The 17157-nt window shown below is 51.4% G+C and overlaps 1 protein-coding gene across 1 annotated transcript; it reads right to left on the minus strand.

Annotated features, from left to right (window-relative positions):
* Nucleotides 1-11288: 11288 nt before the first annotated feature.
* On the minus strand, nucleotides 11289-16887 carry UPK3B (uroplakin 3B). The gene is made up of 6 exons (XM_080941378.1): nucleotides 16753-16887; nucleotides 16439-16588; nucleotides 15249-15474; nucleotides 14361-14440; nucleotides 13450-13579; nucleotides 11289-12492 (listed from the first exon to the last, which is right to left on the minus strand). The coding sequence occupies exons 1-6, from the start codon at nucleotides 16832-16834 to the stop codon at nucleotides 12333-12335; spliced, it is 828 nt and encodes a 275-aa protein (XP_080797504.1). The 5' UTR covers nucleotides 16835-16887; the 3' UTR covers nucleotides 11289-12332.
* Nucleotides 16888-17157: the final 270 nt, after the last annotated feature.

The following is a 17157-nucleotide window of genomic DNA, read 5'->3' on the forward strand; positions in this document are numbered from 1 at the left end:
GGCTGGGCTGAGCTTCCAGCTGCTGTCCTGCCCTCAGGTCTGTGAACTGTGCAGCTGCTCAGCCTGAGGCTGCTACCAGAGGCTGCTACTTTGGGGTGACCCCTCCTCCCCAAAAACTGGTTGGACAGGTTCAGGGGCTGAGGTGACAGGCTCTGGGGGATTCAGCATCACTAGGGATGGGTCCGAAAAGAGCAGACCGATGAGGGAGACAAGCCAGGACACCTGCACCCTACTCCACAAGGGCCTAGGCTGGGAGGGGCCATGTATGGAGCAGACTGGTCTGGGTGTGGGCTGTCCCATAAAGATCCTGTCTTCCTGTCCTGGGTCGTGGCCACTCCAGCACTTCACAGTCCCCTTGTGAGGGAGGGACTGCCTTCACCTTCTAGACAAGGCACACAAAAGGTAGGTGTCCCTCCAACATCACCCAAGCTGAAGGGCAAAGCTTTGTTCCAGCAAATGCCCTGGGACTGACATTTTACACACACACACACACACACACCCCACTTTCTCTAAGCTGGCCTCAAACTCAGAATACAGCCAAGGATGACCCTGAATTCTTGGTGTTCTTTTCTGATTGCTGAGGTTACAGGAGAACTTGCTAACAAATCAAATCAAAATGATAGACTGGCGATGGATTAATGGGCTAATAGATGGGGAGATATATAGTCATAGACGGATGATAAGTAACAGAAGGATAGACAGACAGACAGGCAGACAGAAATAGGTTTAGATGTAGCTCAATGATAGAATTCCTTCCTGGCTTGTTTATGGCTCTGCGTTCCTTCCTCAGCATCATAAATATGTGTGTATGTGTTTGTTATATACAGACATTCATACACAGACATACACACTCACATATCATAGACACATGTGCAATCTCTCTCTCTCTCTTCCCCTCCCCCTTCTCTCTCAGAAGCTGAAGGCAGTCATCAGAACTAGGAGCCAGACAGTGCTTCACAGGAATAATTCCAGCACTTGGCAGGTGGAGGCAGGGGGATGAGGAGGAGTTCACCGTAGCTTCTTAGCCAGCCTGGGCTGCTTTACACCCCGTCTAAACAAACACACAAACAAACAAAGCTGGGCTGTAGTGCACACCTTTAATCCCAGCACTTGGGAGGCAGATCTTTGTGACTTCAAGGCCAGCCTGGTCTACAAAGTGAGTTTCAGGACAGCCAGAGCTACACAGAGAAACCCTGTCTCTAGGGGGAGGTGGGATCAAAAATCAAAAAACAAATCAGAGCAACAAAATAACAACAAGGAGGGGAGGCCACTCCTTCCTTGCCAAAACCTGACCTGGTTCACCTCTTTCAAGTCCTTACAACGGGCAGGTCAGCCTCCTGCCTAATCTTATCACACGGATGAGAGGCCGCAGGCGGCAGTAACCCTCGTCCTCACGGTGCGTTAACCCTGGCTCTAGGAAGCACCCGCTCTCCCAACACTTGGTGAGCTGCTGCTCGCTTCCCTTCCATGTCTAATTCAAGGCAAATATTCATTTCTTTCTCTTCCTGCTCCCATCTCCCACCTCTGCCTACCGCCGGCAACTAGAAACCCTGGTGTCAGCTACCTCGCAGCATAACAAAGGCCCCAGAACTGAAAATGTAAAGCAATGCTTTTTCTTAAAATGTGTGTGCCCATTAATTAGTTATCTTTGTGAGTGTGTATGTATAATGTGAGGGGGCGTGTGGATGCTGTGGCTCTTGTGTGGAGTCAGAGGACGACTTTACGAGTCTGTGCCTGACTCCCACCTTTTTAACCTGGGTCTTTCTTGTTTCTGTTCTGGTGCTGTGTGTCACACTCCAAGTTAACTGGTATATGAACCTCTGAATGGTGCTCCAGTTTCCCTCCCACCTCAGCCTAGAAGTGCTGGGATTATAGATGTGTGCTGCCGTATCTGACCTTTCTTCTTCTTTTTGCTTATTAGTAGTGTGTGTATGTGTCTCTATGTGTGTGTCAGTGAGTGCCTGTGTGTGTGTGTGTCTGTATGTGTGTGTCAGTGAGTGCCTGTGTGTGTGTGTCTGTACTGTGTTAGTGTGTGCAAGCATGTCTGTGTGTGTGTGTCTGTGTGTGCCTGTATCTGTGTGTGTGTGTGTGTGTCTGTGTGTGCCTGTATCTGTGTGTGTGTGTGTATGTCTGTGTGTGCCTGTATCTGTGTGTGTGTGTGTATGTCTGTGTGTGCCTGTATCTGTGTGTGTCTGTGTGTCAGTATGTGCATGAGAGTGTGTATGTCTGTGTGTGCCTGTATCTGTGTGTGTGTCTCTCTGTGTGTCTCTGTGTCTGTGTCTGTCTATGTGTCAGTGTGTGCATGTGTGTGTGTCTGTCTGTGTGTGTGTACAGACTCACACACATGTCCGCATGCACACACACCACACTGCATAAATACCAGGCACGGTGGGAGCACCTCGGTTCCTAGCAGTGGGAAGGCATAATAAGGTTGTTCATATCATGATGAGCCAGGAAGCAGAAAGGGCTGGGGCTAGATAACCTTCAAAGACCCACCTCTAGTGACCTATTTCTGCAGCTAGACCCCACCTTCACTATGTCCCGAAACAATACCACCAGCTGGGGACCAAGTCCTCAAGGCGTGAGCCTGTGGGGACATTTCAGATTTAGTTTACAACATGGTAGCTCTCTCTCCATTAAGCAGAGAGCAAAGGCCGGCTTGTTTAGCTCCCCCAGGCTTTCCCCAGTGCTGATCTGAGGTCTGGCAAATGGATTCGTCCAGTAGCCGATAATGTGGAAACTTCTCTGCTCTGTGTGCTTGGCTCTGGCCTGGGACTGACCTTTTATTTTACAGCATCAGGTGGGTGACTGGAATAATATGCCACCTTCCCTTCTGAGTCCCAAAGCACCAAGCACCAGTGAGAACCAGTGTGAGGGGTCCCAGGTCTCCAAAGGGGCCAAATAGTGGCCACACAAAGCCCCTGAGGAAACGTCTACCCCTTTTGACCTTTCTCACTGTGTACCTTTCGGGGTGACTCATAATAAGATAGATGGGGCTCCCCACTTGCTACCTCCTCATACAGGTTAAATAGTTATACTCCCAAAGACTCGCCCAACTCTACATCACCAAACAAAGACGCAGTTCCATGGCAACCGTCACACCCACAGTCTGAGGAGGTATGCAGGAAAACTGTGTGCCTGCAAGGGTTGACTGAGTTTGCCTCACACCCTCCAAAGATCGAGAGCTAAGGACTTTGTTTGGGCCCAGAGAGAAAGAAATAACTGAGTACTCGGTGCCCCTTATTCCAAGCCCTTGTCAAGTGGGAAACGCTCCAGAGTTCCTGGACCTCACTCAGGTCTTGAGTCTTTCTACTACAAGCTGGTTCAAACCCTACCAGTACGGAGTGTCTCTTATGATGAGCAGCTCCTAAGTCCGAAGTCCCGGGAGAGCTTCCTGCATCCACCACCAAAAACTAGAAAGTACTGTCTCATTAGGCTCAGCAGTGAAACATCTGCCTAGAATCCACCAGTGAGGGGTTGGGGGCGTGGCTCAGTGGTAGAGCCCCTGCCTAGAATCCCCCAGTGAGGGGCTGGGGGCGTGGCTCAGTGGTAGAGCCCCTGCCTAGAATCCCCCAGTGAGGGGGTATGGGAGAGTGACTTTGGGTTCCATCTCCAGCATGCCAAATATAATCAATCAAAAGCTATAAAACAAGAACAAAACAAACAAAAAAGCTAGGCATGATGACACAGACCTGAAATCTCATCTCTCCCAGGTTGAGCCCTTCTTGGACTACACAGGAAATTCCAGTTTAGCCTGAGGTTTTTTACTTCCAAAATACAAAGAGGAACTAGAGAGATGGCTCACCACTTAAGAGCACTTGTTGTTCTTATAGAGGATCCAAGCTCAATTCCTAGCATCCAGGCGATAGTTCACAACTGTCTGTAATTCCAGGGGATCCAATGCTCTCTTCTGACTCTGCAGGCACCAGGCATGCTGTGGCACACAGATACATCCAGCCAAAACATTTATACAAATAAAAAAAATCAAACCTTTTAAAAAAATTAAGGTGGTGGTGGCAAATGCTTTTAATCCCAGTACTTGGGAGGCAGAGATAGGCTGATTTCTGTGTCTGAGGGCAGCCTGGTCTATAGAGCCAGTTTTAGGACAGCCAGGGCTATACAGAGAAACCCTGTCTTGAGAAATCAAAACCAAACCAAAACAACAAAAATAACGGTACCAAGAACACTAAAACGGGGCCCTGTTTTGTCTTCTCATACCTATACCTATAATCACAGGAGTTGGAGGCAGGAGACTTGACTCTAGTTTGAAATCGGCCTGGGCAATTGAGCTACAGAGGGCTAGGAGAACGGCCAGGTTATGCTGTTGAAAGCATGCCCCAGGCAGCTGCTTCCTCTGGTGAAGTACCACCTTCTACAAAGTCTACAACTTCTCAAACACAGTCACCAGGGTTGAGTGTGGAACATTTCACTTTCAAACCATTAACAGGCTCTGCGATTCAGTTTCTCTGAAGTCTTTGGGCCTTCTGTACTGAAACTCCTCCAGTGGCTCGAAACTGAGGTGCTTTCAGAGGACAGAGGGTGGAGCCTAACTAAGTCTGACCAGTCACCCAGGAGCACCCTAGGAGGAGCCAGGTGGGGTGTACCCTGGGAAATACTGTTTCCCAAGGAGCGGTGCAACCCACCTTTTTAGTTTATGTCTTCCTGCATCTCATCAAATGCTTAATTTATTTTGATCTTTTTGCAAAAGCTAAGGATTGAACCCTGGAGTCTTATGCAAAATAGGCAGGTGCTCTACCGCTGAGCCACGCCCCCAGCCCCTCACTGGGTTATTCTAGGCAGGGGCTCTACCACTGGGCCACGCACCCAGCCCCTCACTGGGGGATTCTAGGCAGGGGCTCTACCACTGAGCCAGGCCCCCAACCCCTCACTGGGGGATTCTAGGCAGGTGCTCTCTGTGAGCCACGCCCTTACACCAAACGGTGATGGACTAAAGCAAACAATGACATGACAATATTCAGACTCTTCCACTGCAGCCCAGGTCAGCCTCAGACTCTTGCCTCAGCGTCCCAAGTGCTGAGATTACAAACATGAGCCTTCACGCCCAGCTTACCTTCCTGCCTTTTATCAACCTTTTAATTAACCTTCTTATTAGTCTTTTCTAATAATCTTTAACCTAAGCAGTCCCACCACACATGGATGGTTTCACATTGCCCAAATACTTGGGGTAGCTTTAGGCCAGTCCATGCCTTGTCCCAGGCTATCTCTCTTACCTACTTTACTGGTGGCTTTTTTTTTTCCCCAAGATGTCTGTTTACTTTTTACTATGTGTATGTGTCTCTGTGCTGGGGGCTGGGAGTAATGACACCTCACAGAATCAGTAATGACACCCAATCCCCACCTCTCCTCCTCCAACCCTCCCTGAAGCCAGCTCCCTTGGTGCCCCCTCCAGGAAGCCTCTTTGGGCCCCACCTGCAATGCTAGGCCATGAGCCTCATCGGATTCCCACTGCCGCTGTACTGTGCCTCTCCCTAGCACTGGACTTTCTAAGCTAGCTCAAGCTATGTCTAGTGGAGGGCGCCTCCAGAAAAGGTATCAGAGATGTCTGGAGGACCAGTCCCTCCTCCCTGTTACTCCCAAGGGCTCCGCCCCTGCCCTGGCCCCATGGTTTAGGAATGGAGACACAGCCCCAGGCACAGGGGCTGAGCAGGTCAAGCCAAGCCCAGTGGCTCTGTGAAACACATTGAGGAACTTGGATTATTTTAATTCAGGAGCATAGAGAGAGAGGGGAAGGGAGAGGCCAGCTTGATTAATGGGACATTCCTCTCTGTCCCTCATTGGAGGGAAGCCAGGCAGAAGAATGGTTGCCAGGGCAACACATTCTTGTCTTTCTCCTGGGTCCTCTGGCCTGTGTCACTCAGAAGGAGTGGCGTTTTGGGAGGCCAAGGGTGCAGTATGAGATGCCAAACAGTGCTGGTCATCTTCTGGGTTGAATGTTCACCTCTCAGAGGGGAAACTGAGGCCAGGAGAGATGGGCAGAGCTTCCTGGTGGGGCTAACACAGCAAATGTGTCACAGAGAGGCGGGTGTGGGTTTTCCTGTCTTGCTCCCAAGACTCTCTCCACAGGACTCAGGGACATCAAGGAGGAAAGGAAGGGAGGTGCAGGGTCAAGGATGGGGTTCAGTAGCTCTGGCTTATCCTTGTCTGACCTCTGACCTCTAAACCCTCCACAGCACATATTCATGTGTCTTTCCCTTCCTTCCTTCTTTCCTTCCTTCCTTCCTTCCTTTTTGTTTTTCTTTCTTTGTCAAAACAAAGGTTTTTATTCCAAAGCCCAGGCTGACCTAAAATTTGAAGTAATCTTTCTCTTTAACCTCCCTGATGCCGAAATATAGTAAAAATATAGACATGTCTTCAAAGATATTTTAAATTATTGCATGAGAACGGTTGTTTTACCTGAATGTATATATGTGCACCGTGTGTGCCTGTTGCCTAGGGAGGTCAGAGAAGGCATCAGATCCCTGGCACTGGAAATGATTGTGAGCGGCTGATTTTCTTATCTGCTGAGCTATCCCTCTCCAGACCACAAGGCAACCTTTACTGCACGACATTATCATGTGTGCGCTAGAGGAAGGGGGCTGTGAGCATACCCTAGCATGTGTGTGGAGGTCAGAGGACAACTTTTAGGACTTGGTTCTCTCCTTCCCCGTGTGGGCTCTGGGGACTGAATGTGTGCCCCAGGGCTCAGCAGCAAGGGCCTTTGCTGCCAGAGGAGAGAGGGAGGGAGTTTGCCTGAGGTCTGTTCCCACCCTGTGTTCTAACAGCTGTGCTCTGCTGACTGATGGATCATGATGCAGTCACCACCCCCACCCTGCCCCGCCCTCCAATCCTGGATGTTTTTCCTTTTTCACAGAGAACTTGTATTTGACTGATGAGCCACGAAGTTGCCGGCCGATGGGTGCCATGGCATTTCCTTATATAGCATCCCTGGGTATCGTTTAGTAAGACGCTCTTGGCATTAGGGACATAGGGAAATAGCTCAGTAGTAAAACACTGACTAGAATCCCCCAGTGAGAGGGGCTGGGGGCATGGCTCAGTGGTAGAGCCCCTGCCTAGAATCCCCCAGTGAGGGGGCTGGGGGTGTGGTTCAGTGGTAGAGCCCCTGCCTAGAATCCCTTAGTGAGGGGCTGGGGGCGTGGCTCAGTGGTAGAGCTCCTGCCTAGAATCCCCCAGTGAGGGGCTGGGGGTGTGGCCCAGTGGTAGAGCATTTGCTTACCAGGTAGGGGGCCCTGAATGTAGCCCCCAGTAGCACAATAGAGTAATAATAAATAAATAAAATACTTCCTACTGGGTGTGGTGGCTAATACTTATAATCCTAACACTTGGGAGGTGGAGGCAGGAAAATCACAAGTTGGCTGCCAGCCTGGGTTACATAGCAGGACCCTGTCTCAGAAAGAACAAAAGCAGCTGCTCCACACCTTTAATCCCAGCATTCAAGAGGCAAGAGCATTCAGAGATCAAGGCTAGCCTGGTCTACATAGTGAGTTCCAGGCCAGCCAGGGCTACATTGTCCTGCTATGTCCAAACAAAATCAAAACCCTCTTTACAACCCGGTTGGTGCTAGAGACTCATCCCAAGGTTGAGTGCTGGGGACTGTCTAGTGCTCCTGTCGTGTGGAACTCTGGGGCAAAACGTCCCATCTGGGTTGGATGGGGCCCAGCAGAACGGCAGCTGTTCTGGGCAGGACCACTGGATTCTGTGACACCTCAGCCAGCCTAGCCTAGGGCAGGAGATGACAGGTGGCTTCTGGCCATGGCCTCCAGGTGACCTGAGGCGGGAATCTATCTTCATGCAACAGGAATTTGCCAACACCCTGTGCCACTGGCTGGCTATGAAAACACTCTCTCGGCTGAAGGGAGCGGCCAGCACTGCGGATCTACATCTTCTCCACTCTCTTGGACAGGCACACGCTTTCCTTTGGTATTAGTTCACTCCTGCCATGTGATCCCATGGTGGTAACAAAGTCCTCACAGGGCTGTGACAGCAGGGAACCCATGACAATGAGCACCAGTGAGCAATAGCTGAATTGAATTGCGCTACTGAGGCCGGCTTTTTTTTTTTTTTTTTAATTTAGTTTTATTCTTCATTGCTAGATATAGAAACCTGGGCTTCAGGTGTCTGTCTTCAGACACACCAAAAAGGGCATCAGATCTCATTACATATGGCTGTGAGTCACTATGTGGTTGCTGGGATTTGAATTCAGTGCTCTTAACCGCTGAGCTGTCTCTCCAGCCCCATAGTCAAGGTGTCTATTGCTGCAATGAAACACCATCTCCAAAGAGCAAGTTGGGGAGGAAAGGGTTTATTCAGCTTACACTTCCACATTGCTGTTCATCACCAAAGGAAGTCAGGACAGGAACTCAAACACAGCAGGAACCTGGAGGCAGGAGCTGATGCAGAGGTCATGGAGGGATGTTACTTACTGGATTGCTCCTCGTGGCTTGGTCAGTCTGCTTCCTTATAGAACCCAGGACCAGCCCAGGGATAGATAGCACTACGCACAGTGGACTGGGCCCTCCATTTATCACTAATTAGGAAAATGCCTTACAGCTGGATCTCATGGCCGTATTTCCTCAGCTGGGGCTCCTTCCTCTCTGATGACTCCAGCCTGTGTCAAGTTGACACACAAAACCAGCCAGTACTCAAGGTCTCACTAGTTTGCTTAGGCTGCCCTGAAACTTGCTGTGTAGACCAGGATGGTCTCAAGCTCATAGAGATCCTTTGGCCCTACCCCACCCCCACCCTAGCCTAGTACTTCTGAGTACTAGGCTCAGAGAGAGGTGTGTGCAATAACACTTGGATCAGTTTTTTTCTTTTAATTTTTACTTGTGCATGAATGTACATGTGTTTATGGTTGCCCAATGTAATCATAAAAGGCCTGGCTCCCTTGGAGCTACGGTTCCAGCTGGTTGTGAGCTGCCAATCTGGGTGCTGGGAAGCAAACCTGAGTCCTCTTGGAAGAGCTGCTAGCTGCTGAGCCATGGCTCCAACATCCCCACCTTCACATTACTATTATTCTGCAGGGGAGAGGGGTTGGCGATGGCTTGGCGCGTATGGAGGTCAGATGCCAACCCTGTGAGCTTGTGCTCCGTTCGGTTTTACCTGGGTTCCCAGAACCAAACTCAGCGTTCCTAGCTTTGGCGGCAAGTGACTTTAGTGTCTGAGACATCCAGTCTGCGTTTCCCCGCCAGGCCAGCTGTTTCGCGAGTAGCATGCTGCTGTGCTCTGGAAACTGGTTGATTTTAAGGCTCCCCGCTTGCTTGCCCCTTTCCTCCTTCTAGGGAGAAGGGAAGAGCCACAGCAAGGTCTTTAATTTTCAGCCTGCCATCTTGATACTTGAGTCTTGAGACTCTAGGGCACTGGAGGGGGGAGGGGTTGATTACCCGTGAGGAGAGGCAATTGATTAGTTTATGTTATGGGCAGGCATAATTTTAAAGGAAAATTTAAATGCGTTTATTTTGTATGTACGTTTATGAACGTGTGTGTGTGCGCCTGCGCGCAGTGAGTGGAGATCGGAGGCCCTGGTGACCAAGCTCAATCTGACAGGTTTGGCAGCACCTTCACCCTAGGAGCCTCCTCACCAGCCGTCAGCTGGTGGACGCTGGAAGAGTTCAAGCAGTTAGGGATGTAAATGTCCCTTGAGTTGTTGGTAACACCTTCATGAAACTTGATCAACGACTGAAAACAAGTCTCTGGACTGGGGCAACAGCTCAGCCAGCCGTCAAGGGCACTGACTGCTCCTGCAGAGGATGCTGGGTCACCTCCCAGCAACCACACACAGGGGCTCACACCTGTCTGTAAACCCAGTTTCAGAGGATTGTCTCCCTCTTCTGACCTCTGTGGGCAGCAGGTTCAAATTCAGTGCACACACGTACCTGCAGGTAAAACACTCATACACATAAAACAAACAAATCTTTTAAAAAATTTTTATTTATACACACACACACACACACACACACACACACACACACACACACACGGATGCCCCACCTCCAGAACTCCTTTTTCTGGGAATCTGCTAGAACTCTCCCTGGTACACTTATTTTTGGTGCATAAAGATGTCCATTATCCTTTCTCTGTGTATGTGCTTAGCCTCCAACTGTGTAGGAGAAAGATCTTGAACTCCCGATAGTCCAGCTTCCCCATCCATCTCCAGAGTACTGGCCTCAAAAATCACAGTAATTCTCCAGCCTCAGGGCCCCAACTGACACCCCCCACTGCCTCCTCCTCGCCCCCTCTACTCCCACCCTAACCCCCTCCACTGCACCCTGCAAGTGCCACCAAGCCTGCCCTTTCCCATTTCTTCTTTATAGTCACTGCTCTGTAGAGATTGCAAAAGCAAACTCTCGCCCCCGTGTGGCGGCGGCGGGTCGCATCACAGACTGCAAAAGTACCTACAGCAAGCCACAGGGCACCAGGGTCACAAAGTCTAAGGATTCTTTGATCCTTGAGCCCTGAGAGGATTTATTTCTACACCTTAAAAATAAAAATCTGTTACTTATCTTGTATTTGCAGGTGAGGGGGTGCGGAAGACGCAGGGGTGGGAAGGCGGTGAAGGGGAGCACGCGTGCCTTATTTTTGTAGAGGTCAGGGTCGGAAGACAACTTGCCAAAGCCGGTTCTCTCCTCCCACGTGGGAACAACTCATGTCAGCTGACTTGATGGCATCTCACCCGCCCTTCATTCATCTTTTATCTCAGCAAATATCAGCGGTCCACGGAAGCAAGCACAGGTGCTGGGACCCAATGGAGGTTAGCCGTCTCCTGGCCCACAGGGCCCTGGGCTTGCATCTAATCCCGTTTCAAAAGTTGCTCCACACCCGTTTCTCTGGCCACTGGGTCCTTTGGCTGGGTGCAGCTTCTACCTATCTCTCCAGGGGTCACTTGAATGCTGGGAGTTCGGCAGATGGGGAATAGGGCTCAGAGGCAGAGGTTCATTGACTTGATAGAGGTCAGCCAGGGAGGCCTATGCCAGGAGGGAGAGTCGCTGTGGCTGCTTGATCCTGAAATGTGAGCAGGTTTCCCTGTTACTCCAAAAGCACCGATCGGCGGCCATCAAGGGACCCATAAGAGGCAGCGCCAGGGCACCACCACAAGCTCCTGTCGTAAAGCCAGCCTGAGCAACGCTCCTGCCATAGTAACATTTATTAACTTCCAAAGAGCTGGATCAGACAAGGACATGGGGTCGGGTGGTTCAACAGTGTGGGCAGGAAAGTCGAATGAAGCTTCAAGGGTCACCGTTAAAGAGAACAATATGGTAGCTCTACGGGCTTGGCCTGAATGAGCAGGAATACATTCTTCCCTGACCCCTGAGAGGACAAGAATGCAGATGGAGCAGTAAACTGGCACGCATGCGCAGGGCCAGGCTGCCACGTGGCTACATCTCACGGGCGCCCCCACGTGGTGGTATCAGGAAATGCTGGCTTTGTCCTGGAGCTCTTTTGCTTTGATAAGTGTATTGTGGGTCTCAAGGAGCCCACTATGGTAACTAACTGGGAGAGTTTGACCCTGAGGACAGTTTGAGGGCATGGCATCTCCCCAACAGGAATAGATCCCACATCTGGACAGGTGTCAGTCTGAGATTCAAAGCAAGGTAGAGTCCTCCAAAGTCACTACCAGCTTTGCAACCCGAGGCCGTGTCTAACACTGTATATGGCACATAAAGGCACGTGAGCAGTAAAAGATGCTGAGCGAGCAGAGAAGTGTGCAAGCCATCTCTCTGTGTGCACAGGGACCGGGATAGGTAGCCGAGAGTCGTTAATAACCATTTACACTCAGTATGTTGGTGAGACCCATCTCAGAAAGACTGAGGGACTGGCCCTTCTGCAACTGCAGCTCACCTCTGGTTGTTGGGTGGGATGGAAGATGGTCCAAGCCCCATGATGGGCCCAGCCCAACCCACTAAGTGCCCAACAAGCCCTCCTCCCAGGGTTGTGTGGTTTGGTATTTTGCTTGAGACTGGCTTCTGCTATATAGCTCAGACTAGCCTGGAGCACACGACCCTCCTGCCTCAGCCTCCTAAGTGTGGGGGTCACAGTCTTGTGTTACCTGTCTCCTCCTGGGTTCTCTGAAGTCTGGCTAAGGTGAGAGTGGGCTGGCCACCTCCTCCAACCCTACATGAAGGAAGTTAAGTAAGCCCAAGCTGATCTTGACCGTCTGTAAATGCACTTACAGACAGAGGCCCAGTGAGGGACAGAACCAGAATCAGAAGGTAAAACAGCCAGGCAGATAGAAAGGGCTGTGAAGAAGCAAGTCCCACCCCCTGCCCCACAGGACCTGTGAACCTGCTCTCTGCCCCTCAGCTACAGAGACCAGCCTACGGGCTGAGACTGGGAAGGGGGTCCAGGCCAGGCTCACAGCCCACTGGCAGTGTGGCAGCCTCGCTGGGGGGGATGTGGTGAGTCATGTAACGTTTTCCCATGAAGGAGCCAATCCGCAGCTGCTCGGGGGCTTCCTCGGGCCACCAGAGGCTGGAGCTGCACGGGAGAGAAGAAAGAGGGGGGACATGTTACATCCCTCATCAGAGGATACCATGTTATATCTGAGCCCCTTTCCCAGAATACTCAGCTCTCAGCCTGTTCCCTAACCTGCCCTCCTTTTTATTCGGTAGATGAAATGTAGTGTATGGGTGTGTGTGTGTGTCTGTCTGTCTGTCTGTGTGCACACACATGCATGTGCCTGTGTGGAGAACAGGGATTGAGTTAAGTGTCTTCCTCGATTGCTGTACCTTACCTCTAAGGAAAAAAATTTATCTGTTTGGGGGGGGAGGTGCACATGCCACAGTGTGTGTACAGAGGACATGGGACAACTTCTACCATGTGGGTCTCAGTGATCAAACTCAGGTCATCAGGTTTGGTGGCAAGGGGCTTAACCCACTGAGCCATCCCGCCAATATTGTCCTACCTTTTTGACACAGGGTCTTTAATTCAAACCTTTATTGGCTGGCTGCCCACAGATTCTAGGGATCCCCCCGCCCCTCCCCATGAGTTAGGTTACAGACACACACAACCACATCTGGATTTGATGTGAGGGCTGGGGATTAAAACTCTTTGTATGTGCGGGGGAGGGGGCACTTTCCTTACTAAATTCTCCCCAGTCCCTCTTCCCTCTGAGGCAGCTGGAGAGGCACCTCGTCCAGGTGTGCCCGGATAACCTACCCTGGTGGCAGTTACCATGACGCTTCCAGGGCCTCATGGAGAAAAGACAAAGCCCAGAGGAAGAACCCTGTCCCTGCCTTCAGACGAGCTACTGTCGCATCTGCCTGCCACCCAAGTGACAGACGCAGACTGGAACTTCCCTCGCACTGCCTGGAAGGGTATCAGCCAGCTCAGAACTGCTGAAGTCAGGGGAGACTCTCAGGATCTAGGGATCAGGGCAGGGAAGGGTCGTGTGACAGGTGGAAGAGGTGCCCGCAGGGCGTTGCTGTCACTTACAAACGCGTAGTAGAGGCTGCCAGGAAAGCCAGGAGCAAGAGGCCGGCCAGGGCAGAAAGGATGGAAGTTATGACAATCATACAGCCACTGCGCCGACCGGGCCACGTGTCAATGGAATTAGGGTTCTTTCCTGCACACATAGGAACCGATCAGAGGCTGCCTACCCACCCCAAGGCTGACTGTCCCATGGCCCCACAGAGCCTCCTGAGCCCATCTTTCTTGTCCATTTCCACCAGCCTGGATCAGCCACTGCTCCAACCTTTTCTACACTGCACTCACCTTCTAGACTGTTCCCTCCCCTCCAGTTCCCTAACACAGGCCCACATACACCAGGCAGATCTCAGGATTCACCTTGTCACATCTTCCTCCCTATAGCCTGGAACTGAAGCCCTTCAGATGACAGGCATCTGTCACCCTATGCAATTGCCCAACTCTGAAGCAAGTGCCACCCCCAACATGGCCTCTAGGTGGAGGATGATGCTTGGGCTCTTCTCCTTGCACACAGTAGAGAGAACCTGGGGCTGAATGAGGCTGGGGCTGGGCACCCAAGCAAGGGTAGATAGAACTGGTGGGGCACACCAGTAATCTGTTCCTTGGGAGGACGAGGAAGGGAACCTCAAGGCCATCGAGGGCTACAGAGTAGATTCAGAATCAGCTTAGTCAAATCATCTCAATATATAAAGTAAAAAGAAACCTGTGATTATACTTCTGTATAGAGCTCCTGCCTAGAATCCCCCAGTGAGGGGGTGGTATACAGTACTTCCCAGTGTGCATAAGATTCAGTGTCTAGTTCTAAGGGGAAAAAAGTCTGGTGCCATTATGATGTAGCTGACCCAGATCCCACCTTGCTTCCGCAAGAGTTTCAGGTTTGGGTTAGAGTTAGTTTTAGACCCCCCTCACCCCAGCACTACCTTGGTGGAGATAAATGGGATTAGACCACTTCGTCTCAGCCTTGGGTGGGCCGCCGGCCTCCATTACAAGGAACTTCACACTGAAAAGACAGGAAAGCATTAGGGACAAGGGTAAGACTCGGATGTCTCAAGTGGACGTGGTGCCACGGGCCTGATATCCTAGGTACTCCAAAGGCTAAGGGAAGAGAAGTCTAAGTTCAATCAATGGCTGCCTGGCGACTTTGCGAGATCTCGTCTCAAAATAAAAGGTTAAAAAAAAAAAAAAAAAAAAAAAAACAAACAAGTATTGAGGATTCAGTTCAGTGGTAGAGCACCTGCCCAGAACGCACAAACTCTTGGGCTCAATACCAGTACAACAAAATAGAAGTTTAGGTTTCTGGAATTTGTGGGGCCAACCATTTTGAAAGAGGGTAGAGCCCTGGCAAAGGCATGTGGGTGGAGTTAAGGGTGTGGCCAGGGCCTGTTGGAAGCCCCTGAGGGCCCAGAGGGAGGGAGGGAAGACTTGGCACTAGGCAATTTCTCAGGGGTGGGAGCTCTGGGAAGAAAGCAGTGTGGGCCCAATGGACCGATGGAGGGAAGCCAGCACTAGTGGCTGATGGGAAGGGGGCGGGACAGAACGGCTGTGAGGAAGATGCTGTTGCCTGCATGGATAAAGGAGCCGAGGGAGGTTTCACCCTGCAGTCTGGGCTCCCACTATGGAGCCTCTCTGAGGGCACCTGGACTCTTCATCTCGTGATGGACACCGAAGAGGGGGAGAGGGATGGGGAGAGGGAGAAAGAAAGGTCTTTTTGAGGTCTCACTAAGCAGAGGGGACAGGGTCTGACCAAGAAGTCCCACCTTCCTCCCTGAAGACACCCAATCCCAGAGCAGGGGCTCCTGACAACCCACCTGTAAGGGCCCTGGCTGGGGAGGGGAGCGTTGCAATAGGGTCGCTGGTAACAGCCGAAGTCATTGCCCACCCTAAGCACGGGGACACCCCCACTGCCACCGGCCAGGTCGTCACAGGGCAGCTGATCCAGGGACAAGGGTAATGTCATGTAGTGGCCGTCAGTCAGCAGCTGTGGGAAGGTCGGGATCTTAGCAGCGGTCTCTGGGTTCTGAAAGTCCCTGGAGGCTGGAGGAGAAAGGGACAGATAGAGGCAAGAGCAGGGGCTGGGGGCTGTGGCTGTGGTAAGTATGTTAATAGAATGGATGGTGTGATGGCTCCACGGTTAAAGGCGCTTGCGGCCAACTCTAACGACCTGAGTTTGATCCCCAGGACCACATGGTAGAAGACGAAAACTGATTCCCTCAAGCTGTCCTCCGAATTGCCCGTGAACACATCTGGACTGCTACATACACGAAATAAACAAACGCAGAACACTTATTTAAAAAAAAAAAAAAAAATAGAGAGCAGCGGACCGCTTCTGTCCCTGGAAGCGATCTGAAAAGCCTCAGCTTGGTTTCTCTAGATGACATAACAGAATATCTTAGGACAGTGGTTCTAAACCTGTGGGTCGCGACCCCCCCCCCTTTGGGGAATCCAACAACCCAGGGTCGCATATGAGATATTTATATTAGAATTCATAGTGGAAGCAAACTTACAGTTATGAAGTAGTAGTGAAATGATTTTGTGGTTGGGGGTCACCACACCATGAGGAACTGTATTAAAGGGTGTTGGCGTTAGGAAGGTCGAGAAGCACTGTCTTAAAATGACCAGCGTCTCAAACGGGCAAGCTGTGATTTAACAGTTTGGTAGAGTACTTGCCTAGCAATGCATAAACCCTGGCCTCTATCCCAGTACCACATGAACTAAATATGGTTGTGCATGGAAGGTGGGGGCAGCAAGCCCCCAGAAGTTTAAGGCTTCCTGGGCTACAGAAGACCCTGCCTTAAAAAAAAAAAAAGGAGGAGAAGGCGGTCCCTGTTGATCCCAGAGGACGGGCTTTGCCCACTTTGCATTCAACACATCCCTGGCCAGTCTACAACCCTGTCCCCCACATCCATAGACAAAGTCAATATTGTCATCCACCCAGAACCTCGGGCACCTCCCCTCAGCCTGTGCCCTCACCCCATTACCCCAAGTCCTCACCACGCACCATTGCTGAAAGCTACCACTAGCCAGATGGTGTCATTAGTTGAGGCGTGCTCATCAAAGACGCACCGAGGCTGCTCCAGAGAGAACGTAGTGGCTGTGACCTTCCCTCCCAGGTCCCAGGCGGTTATCTGCGGCTTGTAGGGAATCAGGTCTATAGCCATGGGGGACAAAGGTGAGAATCGAGATAAGTGTGGCAGTTTCGTGGGGCTCCCTTTCCCCTCCCCCGCTCTCCCAGTCCGGGAGGTCGAATGGGTTCCCAGAACCTCAGGGGCCTCCGGTTTGGCTAAGAGCATCCATTGCAAGAGTTCCACTCACCTAGACTCAGGCTTTGGGGAAGCCACAGAAGTACCAGGAGAAGCAGGCACCAAGGGTGAGGCTGCCTCCAGCTGAACTCCATGCCTGCCACAGCACTTAACCAAGGCTGACCAGGCTCAGGGGCTGGTCCTGTCTCACCCCACCTCCAACACCTCTGGCCTACACTTGCTGGTCACTTGGGCTGCCAGGAGAGCAGGAAAGACCTGAAAATATGAATTCACCCCTCCCTGCTCCCAGCCCATCACCGGGAGGGGCTAAGTGGACTTCTGTTCGGGGGCTCCACTCCAGAGCTAACCAGGAAGAGCAGCCATTTAGGGTCAGCCTCCACTTGGCCCCTCGCCCCCAGCCACCTCCACCCCAAAGCTGATGTCTAAATTGTGGTACCACCTTACTCCCTGGCCCTGG

The sequence above is a fragment of the Micromys minutus genome, assembly GCF_963924665.1.
Source record: "Micromys minutus genome assembly, chromosome: 29".
Lineage (NCBI taxonomy): Eukaryota > Metazoa > Chordata > Mammalia > Rodentia > Muridae > Micromys > Micromys minutus.

What these genes read in the sequence shown, in the direction of transcription:
- UPK3B (XM_080941378.1), bottom strand. Translation starts at nt 16,834, where the DNA reads ATGGAGTTCAGCTGGAGGCAGCCTCACCCTTGGTGCCTGCTTCTCCTG. An exon ending in AGTGGTAGCTTTCAGCAATG is followed by an intron (nt 15,475 to 16,438) that starts GTGCGTGGTGAG and finishes TTTCTCCTCCAG; the next exon opens with CCTCCAGGGACTTTCAGAAC. An exon ending in GCAGCCTCTACTACGCGTTT is followed by an intron (nt 12,493 to 13,449) that starts GTAAGTGACAGC and finishes TCTCCCGTGCAG; the next exon opens with CTCCAGCCTCTGGTGGCCCG.